The following is an 8,385-nucleotide window of genomic DNA, read 5'->3' on the forward strand; positions in this document are numbered from 1 at the left end:
AAATTTGTTTGTTAGTGCATAATAGTTTGCTGTTATTGTTATCAATGTAACATTATGATAATGATGTGTTCCTAGCCTCAAGGGGCTTCGTCACTATTTGATCCCCCCTCCCTCTTTTTTTGCAAAGAAAAAAATATTTGAAAAATACTTTTGAATGGCAGAAAAGTTCTTTCATGAAATAAAATATCACTCAAGTAAAAAAAACACTGGCAATGCTTTTAAAAGAAACTATGTGAATAAGATTTAAAACAATTTATGAATATTCTTGACATTAAAAAGAACTAACAAACTAATTGCTATCACCATAATTTAGAAGGTTTCAAGTTCTGAGAGAATGCGGAGAGTAATGAAGGATTGGCGGCTAACAAACTTGACGCCGACGAAGAAGGCGGCAGCCCAAAACCGGGAGGCGGGAACGGCAAAGGCGGAAAAGGAAAGGGCGGACCGCCTGCGGCGGCTAATCCAGCCAAATGGGCGGCTTGCGCCGCCAACAAAGCTTCTTGTTTAGCCAGTCCATGACCGCCGGGGAAATTGGGATGACCGCTACCGCCGTCCCTGAATAGCACTGGGACAGAGACGCGGCGTGGCGGGAAGCCGGCAGCAGCTGCGGCCGCCGCGGCCGTCCAACTCTCGAAGCCCTTTTCGTGGATGGCTTTCTTAGTCTTATAACGGTGATTTTGGAACCAGATTTTTACCTAAAATAACAATAAATTAAATACGTAATTTGAAGTATACTCACATGCAATCATGTCTTGAGAATGTCCCTAATAGTTGAAAAGTATATCATATGTTCTTTCAACAGCTTTAAAACAACAAGGGAAAAAATTTCCATTGATACAAGTTTCTGCCATTTAATCTTTTGTAAAATATATCTACAGAAGGGTTAATTTTGTGTATCATCATTGGGGATGTATATCAATTTTCGGCCGTTTTCTTATTCCTTTATATAAATTATAAAGACATATAAATGTAAAAATGTCTTTCCACAAGCCTTGTTAGAGAAGCTAAGCATTATACAACACGCTTCATGGTTTTATAAAATGACTTATGTGCATTTCAAAATAAACATTGAAAATGAATGATTTGAACACAACTTCGTGAAGATTTTCATTTCAAATATTTGCTCTTTTAATATTGTCATTTTTAAAAGCGAAGCTTTTCTATAATTAGGGTCGGTCCGTACGTCCGTACGTCCGTCCGTCCGTCCGTACGTCCGTCCGTCCGTCCGAGATAGATAGCTTTTATTCGTTAATTTAGACATGTTAGAATTGTCCTATCGATTTCAAACTTTGCATGATGATTCCTGTAGTAGTTAGGTAAGATTTAGAAAGCGTAGCAACTCTATAATCATTACCAGAATGTCCGTATGTCCATTTTAAACATGTTCATTTTTCTAATTTTTTAACAACACATTTTTATGTGATTTAATTATCCGTTTGATCTGATTTTTGATATATTGATTCCTGGGACAACAAAGAACAATAGTATAAGCAAAGCAACTCTATAATCAAGTCCTAAAAATGTAAGTATGTCCAAAACATTATCCTGTATCAAGCAGTTTTTCAACAAATTTACTTACAATTTTGATTCGACTCTTTCGATACTTTTATATTCTGATTATTCAGTTCAGACACTAGACAAGTGTTAATGTCCGTTTGTCCTACCGTTTCAGTGCTTCGCTTTTATGGATGTTGTCATCCTTGTTAAAAGTATAAATTTGTTTGTAAAGCTTCTCAATAATTCTCTCTCTCCCCCCTCCACTTATTTAATTTTCAAGAAAATATTTGTCGGTTTCTTTCATTTACACAAACTTTTTGAAAAATCGCATTTAGGTTCAGGTTTAAGGAGCCCTGCATGGATATTATCCATTTGGGATAAAACATCCCCTTGGATGCTAGAAATATGGGGTCAGTGGTAAAAAACTAGGTTTGAGTGAAAGAACTAAAAGTCTTAAGTATTAATATAGATTTTTTGCTTTCCCGTTACATTATATGTTCATGAAGCTCTTTATTGTACCTATTAAAAAGGGGATGAATCAAAAAACTTTTGACCGAAGTATTCCGAATGATGTCATATTAGAAAAGTTCATTATTCTAACATCAAGTCATTCAGGAGTTTTCGGCCAAAAGCTTTTAAATTTATACCTTTTTTAATAGTCCCTATAATTGAATAGTAATATTACTTTGTCATGTAAGATCTCTTAAACTACAGTCACCTGTGTAGGAGCAAGATTAAGCATGGTTGCAGATGTTCTCTTACCTGAGAAGGAGTAAGATTTATCATGGTTGCCAGATGTTCTCTTACCTGAGTAGGAGTAAGATTTAGCATGGTTGCCAGATGTTCTTGTACCTGTTCAGGAGTGAGATTAAGCATGGTTGCCAGATGTTCTCTTACCTGTGTAGGAGTAAGATTAAGCATGGTTGCCAGATGTTCTCTTACCTGTGTAGGAGTAAGATTTAGCATGGTTGCCAGATGTTCTTTTACCTGTGCAGGAGTTAGATTAAGCATGGTTGCCAGATGTTCTCTTACCTGGGTAGGAGTAAGATTAAGCATGGTTGCTAGATGTTCTCTCTCTGGTGCAGACAGATATCTTTGTTGACGAAATCTGCGCTCCAACTCATAGGTCTGGGCTTTGGAAAATAACACACGACGTTTCTTTTTCTTCCCTAAAAGAAAATTTTTTTTTCTTAAATTTCTCTAAGTTTCATAAAAATATGCTGTTATGTCAGGTGCGTGACATTACTAGTAAATGTATGGCAAATGCATTTGTCTATATAGAACATAAAAAGGAACAAACGGTGTGTAATTAAATGGTTGATTATTTTTATCTCATGATTTGATAATCAGATGGGTCATTAACTGTGGAAACTGCTGATATATCAGGATTATGACAGTAAAAGAAAAAGTAGAGTAAATACCTTTACATACCAAGAACTTTAAGTAAATCGCCATGCAATTAAATGGTTGTTTGTCATAGGGTTGTTAGGGTTTTACCAGAAAATAATACAAATCAATGGACTTTCAGAAAAATGCTCTACAATTAATGAGTTGTTTTATGGATTTATATTTTACCTGGAATCGAAGTTTGTCCCTCTGAAGTATCATCGTCAACCTCAATATCAATTCCCTCCTCACTTTCATCAATATCTTCCTCTATACCGTCCTCAAAATCCTCGGGGCCACTGCCCCCTTCCCCACTGCCACTTCCCTCGCCTCCCCCTCCCCCGCCTCCTCTGACTAGGTCAGGTAGTGGGGCCCCTGTGTGATGGGATGACCGCCGGTCGCTACCTATAAGAAACACACACTTTAGATCTTCATTACAACCAGGGAGAAAGGTGGATTGGACTGGTAATTACATTGGTATCCAAAGTTTTGAAACCCCGCTATCTTATTTGTTGCTCAAAAACTTTTGGTACTTTTTCATTAAATATCTTTATTGCTTGATTATAAACTAGTGGTGTCCAAACTAACGGATAACATTAATCACAATATAAAGGGTTGATTTTGTTTATCCTCATTGGGATCAACAACAATTTATCGTTCATTGTTTTTTCCCTAAAGATCCTTGTGTACAGATAAGAATATATTTAATTAGAATATTTTTTTATGTAGTTGAATAAAGCAATTTGAACTTGACCAGAAAGCTAGCCATCAGATAAATTATAGTAGAAATGATTTGAAAAAAAGAATTCCAAGCATACCTGGGGATAAGTCAGCAAGGCGAAGATGGTGGCCGCTGGTCGGCGGAAAAGGACGGCCAGAAAAACTGCGGCCGTTTACAGGCGGGGAGTGAAGTTTGGTATCTTCGTCTATCTCAGTTTTTATGGAAACTAAATAAAAGCATAAGTTATAGAGAAAGTGTTTAAAAAATAAATCGATGTATAACCAGACAACAACTTGAATTCCCCTGTTGGGGACCTTTTTTGTGTAGCAACTTGCTTTCAGCTTTCTTTAGTATCGACTTGGCTGGTTTTATATTCCCGACGCTATTGGTTGATTTTCAAAGACCCAATAGAAAATCGGCACAGGGTCCTCGGGAAGAGGACATATATTCATTTACCCCTTCTCCCTATATTGTTTTACTCTAATGTTCAAACTTTGATTTATAATGAAATTTCTTAATCATGAAAAGCTAATTAATATATCAAATCTCTGAGACTGAAGCTCCTATAAAAAAATAACTTGGCCCTAATGTAGATCTTAATAAGTGGTTTAAAAGTTTGGACACCAATTAATCAAAATTCAATAGAATTCAAAAATGTTTTTTTAACCAATAAGTAAACGTTATAAAAAAACTTTATCACAAAATTATAAAATTAGTTGAAATAAAAAGTAATACTTACAATTTTGTGCAGAAAATAGTGGGGAGGAGAGGGGCCATGAAGTTCTGGAGTATGGAGGCAGGGGGGAGGAGGCCAGGGAACTTGGCGAGGGGGAAGGATGGCCCCTGGACAGGTCAAGTTGACCCCTGGATAGGTCTAGGTGACCCCTGCTAAGGTCCAAATGGCCTCCTGGCAGACCAATACTATTCTCAAACTCCTGAAATATAATTGTTTCTTAAATTCAATTTAAAGTAGACTCATAAAATATGTTAACCATTGATTAAAAAAGCTTTTTTTCTATTTTCTAAATAATGATTTTTAAAGGTTTTTCTGAACGAAGTTCAATTAAATTTAATTAGATAATAAGAATATATAAGTATAATCAAATAACTAATAATTAGTTAAGAATTCATATAAAATTAAAATCTATACCTGTTTTAATTGTTGATGTTTCCTAAGCTCCTCTGTAAAAACTTCTCTCTGTCGCAAAACATCCTAAAAGTTTCAAAGATTATGTTAAGTTTCTATCAGGGCTTATAAGAGTTAAGTCGATTGATGTTAAATTTTATTTATACCCCCATTTGGACAGTGAAGATTTGTAGATTTGATAAAAAAAAGTTATTTATATTTTTTTAATGTGAATGAAGATTTTGTAAATAATAACTGATTAAAGATTTTTTTTAGTTTAATAAGCACATTGAAATAATAATTAAGTAAAACTATTTGAAGTTTTACATTAATTCCTTCATTATTATTTGATTATACTTCTTTGAGAAATGTTTTTAATAGACATTAATATTTGAAAACATCTATCCTATTATATAAAGCAGTAAGGGCAATTTGTCTGAAGCTTAAGATCTCAATAACTTATTAGGTTCTCTATTTTAGGTATTTTTAGATATAAGTCAGATATAAGTTTTTTTAAGTTATGGTTTTTAGCTATTTTCAGCCACACTCTACCCCTTGAACACATAGCCACTAGATACTAGGAGCTTAGTCACTAGTCAAATTATCTAAAGCAGTAAGGGCAATTTGTCTGAAGCTTAAGATCTCAATAACTTATTAGGTTCTCATGTTAGGTAAGCTTTACATAGGTCCTGTGATCGTTTCTAGGCATTGTCAGATTGAAGTCATGGAATGGTTTTAGGCTAATATTCTGGCCCCTTTGAATACAGGGCTCCTCAAAGCTAGGGGTAAGCCGCTTAATAAAATATAAATTGGTTCATAAAAATTCAAATTAATGAAGAAAAATATACCTGATGCGATGAAGTAAAACGCCCCAGGGAGGAGGGGGGCGTGCCTGACAAAACTGGTGTGGGGGTGGATGTGAGCGTGGGCGTGTCAGCCCCCTCAGTCGACCTGGGAAGGTCAAGAATATCTCTGACAGAAAAACTACTGGATTTGGGCATCCTCATCGAGAGCAATCTACAAAATTATTAGAGTCTTAATTCATAAAATTAAAAAAAAACTATTTGGACTTAAAAAAATATTTATTTATCAATTAAAAACAACAGAAAATTGTTGATTTTTTTAATATCTTTTGAGAAATAGATAATAAAAATATTGGAGTTAAGGAATCTATATTTAGTTGATAAACTATCTAGTTTTTGATTATTTGGAACAATCAAGAAACTTTTTATAAACTACTTTTAAACACGTAACATTTATTTTGATTTGAAGATTTTAAAAAATGTTTATTTAAGAATAAACAAAAAACATTAACAAGAATTATGTAATATGTTATAGGTGACTTTGAAGTGGTTTACATGGGTTACAAAATCAAAACAACAAAAATTTACTTTGGGTTTTGTCTCTTGCTTTAAATACAATTTTTAGATTTTTTTACTTTAAACCATTAAAAAAGATTTTAGCTATGAATTCTTTTAAAAATGAAAAAGGTCACCTTTGCATAAAATATAAACCCTGAGCGTACTGCTTCAAATTTTCTTCACTAACATTCCTCTCAGAATTATCACAGTCAACTTTGGTATCAGCAATATTGTCAGCAATGTCTGATTTGTCAGCCAACTTGTCTGCTGCCAGCTGACAATCTTTATCACTCTTTTCGCCGTTGACCTTAATATCCTCTGTAACTTTTTTGTCCTTGTTGTCAACAATTTTATTAAGTTTAGTTTCACTTTGAGATAACACTTTTAGATTAGCTGACTCCGACATTTGAAATAAACTTCGGCATTAATTTAGATGCCTTTATCAATGCTTTTTATTTCTATCATTGAATTAAAAAGACTTAATTTATGCCCGCTGATTCGATAATCTTAAGTATAAAAAGTTTTTGAATAAAATATGTTTTAGTACCAGCAAGCCAGGCAGTATATTATAGCCCTAAGGGTTTCTCAAGCGGATTCCACTTTCAAACTAAAGAGCCAACCACTCAAAAATCTCCTTCTCTGGAAGGATCCTGCCTTTTTTCTAGCCCCTCGAGACTCAAAATCCTCTTTCCAACCCTCTACCCCCCCCCCCCCCCCCCTACAACCCCATGCTTCTTGTATATTCACCCTCAAAATCTCAAGTTTTCGCCAGTTTGAATGAAGAGGCGGCACTTCACCGTTTCCATCAATGAGAGGCCTGCATTTTGTATAGTGTACTCAGTCGGACCAATCAGGGGACGCTGTTCTTAGTGCAGGGTTCTCGAAGCGGGAAAAGGGATCTTGTGGGAGCCAATAGGAGGAGCGCTGCTTAATGCACTGTGCGCCCACTTATTTTCTTTCTTTTTTTGGGTTCTCAATTGATGGTTGTTTGCTGTGTGTCGGTTAGTATGTCTGTGTGTGTGTGTCTCTGTATGGGTAAATTTTTGCTGGGAGGAAGGGGACATTGGACAGTTTATTACACTAGTCCTCAATGTTTTATAATAACGTTTTCTTATTCGTTAACTCAACAACTTAGGGGACTGTTATTGAATTTTTATCGGTTGGTTAATTAAGTTGAGTGTCCAAACGTTTCAACCACAAATTGTAAGCTACAGATATAGTAACCAATTCATCGCCCATTGTCTTATCCCTTTAGATCCCTGACATTTTTTTGTGTGTATGTGTGTCTGTTTGTGCGTGTATAATGTACATGTTCCTTGCTCTTTTATAAATGAAAGCTGTCATTGTTTTGTAACTGGATGTCAAGCTTAGCTTAGCTTATCTCTTTCCAGCTACATTTTTTTCTGTTTTTTCTCCATTTTTTGTGTTTCTACATATTATTTTTCTATCTAATACACGGTAGAGACCATTTCTTTATTAAAGTACAGGTTTTCCAGTAACTGGACAAAGTGTCCCAAAAAATCAGCCATGTGACACGTCATCAAAATGAGGGATTATCCATCTTTTTTTTTAGGGGGTTTCTTTCCTCTCATCTCCCTCATTTTTATGACGTCACATGGCTGATTTTGAGACACTTTGTCCAGTTACCTTTACATCAATAACTATAAATAGAAAACAAAAGTTCCATGTCAGATGCTAAAAATAAGAATTTTAAAAATTGCATTTTTGTTCTTTTGTAGTTTGTTCTCTTATTGATATTAAAGCGACCGTCCGACATTCCCAACCTATAGAGTAATGTAGATATATATCAACAAATAGCAAATCATTGAATCATAAAGCTTTTCATATCTGTTCATTTATTCGTTTATAAATACTAATAGTGCCAAAAGTCATGTTACTTACGATTGGGAAAAGGGGGGGGGGGGATCTTTATCAGTTAAAGGGATATAACATCCAAAAAATAACTATTTCTTTAATTTTAACACCATTTCTGATTGTTAATGCATTATGAATTTTTTAAAAAAGAGCGACTTAAAGAAAAAATTTCATTTCATCAAGCAGAAAATTGAAGGAATAATAGTTTTTTTTTCACATAAAGTATCCCTTCTTTGATAATTGAAAAGAAGGGAATCTTTCTTTTTTACCTATTCTATCATAATTCCTTTTTATTGACAATAGTAAAACAAGGATAACAATATCGGCGAAGCGAAGATCAAAACTCAGACAAATTGACATTCAGGGTTTTTGGAAGTATTTCTAATAACAGGGCCATTAAAAAACCTAGAAATCTTTTT

General features: G+C 34.5%; 1 protein-coding gene across 1 annotated transcript; it reads right to left on the reverse strand.

Annotated features, from left to right (window-relative positions):
- Nucleotides 1-6,695, reverse strand: LOC145328759 (uncharacterized). Its single transcript, XM_080172579.1, has 8 exons — nucleotides 6,226-6,695; nucleotides 5,579-5,747; nucleotides 4,755-4,817; nucleotides 4,344-4,539; nucleotides 3,702-3,830; nucleotides 3,073-3,288; nucleotides 2,530-2,666; nucleotides 1-695 (listed from the first exon to the last, which is right to left on the reverse strand). The coding sequence occupies exons 1-8, from the start codon at nucleotides 6,495-6,497 to the stop codon at nucleotides 300-302; spliced, it is 1,578 nt and encodes a 525-aa protein (XP_080028705.1). The 5' UTR covers nucleotides 6,498-6,695; the 3' UTR covers nucleotides 1-299.
- Nucleotides 6,696-8,385: the final 1,690 nt, after the last annotated feature.

The sequence above is a fragment of the Acartia tonsa genome, chromosome 9, assembly GCF_053477335.1.
Source record: "Acartia tonsa isolate MP-2025a chromosome 9, ASM5347733v1, whole genome shotgun sequence".
In the NCBI taxonomy this organism is placed as follows: domain Eukaryota; kingdom Metazoa; phylum Arthropoda; class Copepoda; order Calanoida; family Acartiidae; genus Acartia; species Acartia tonsa.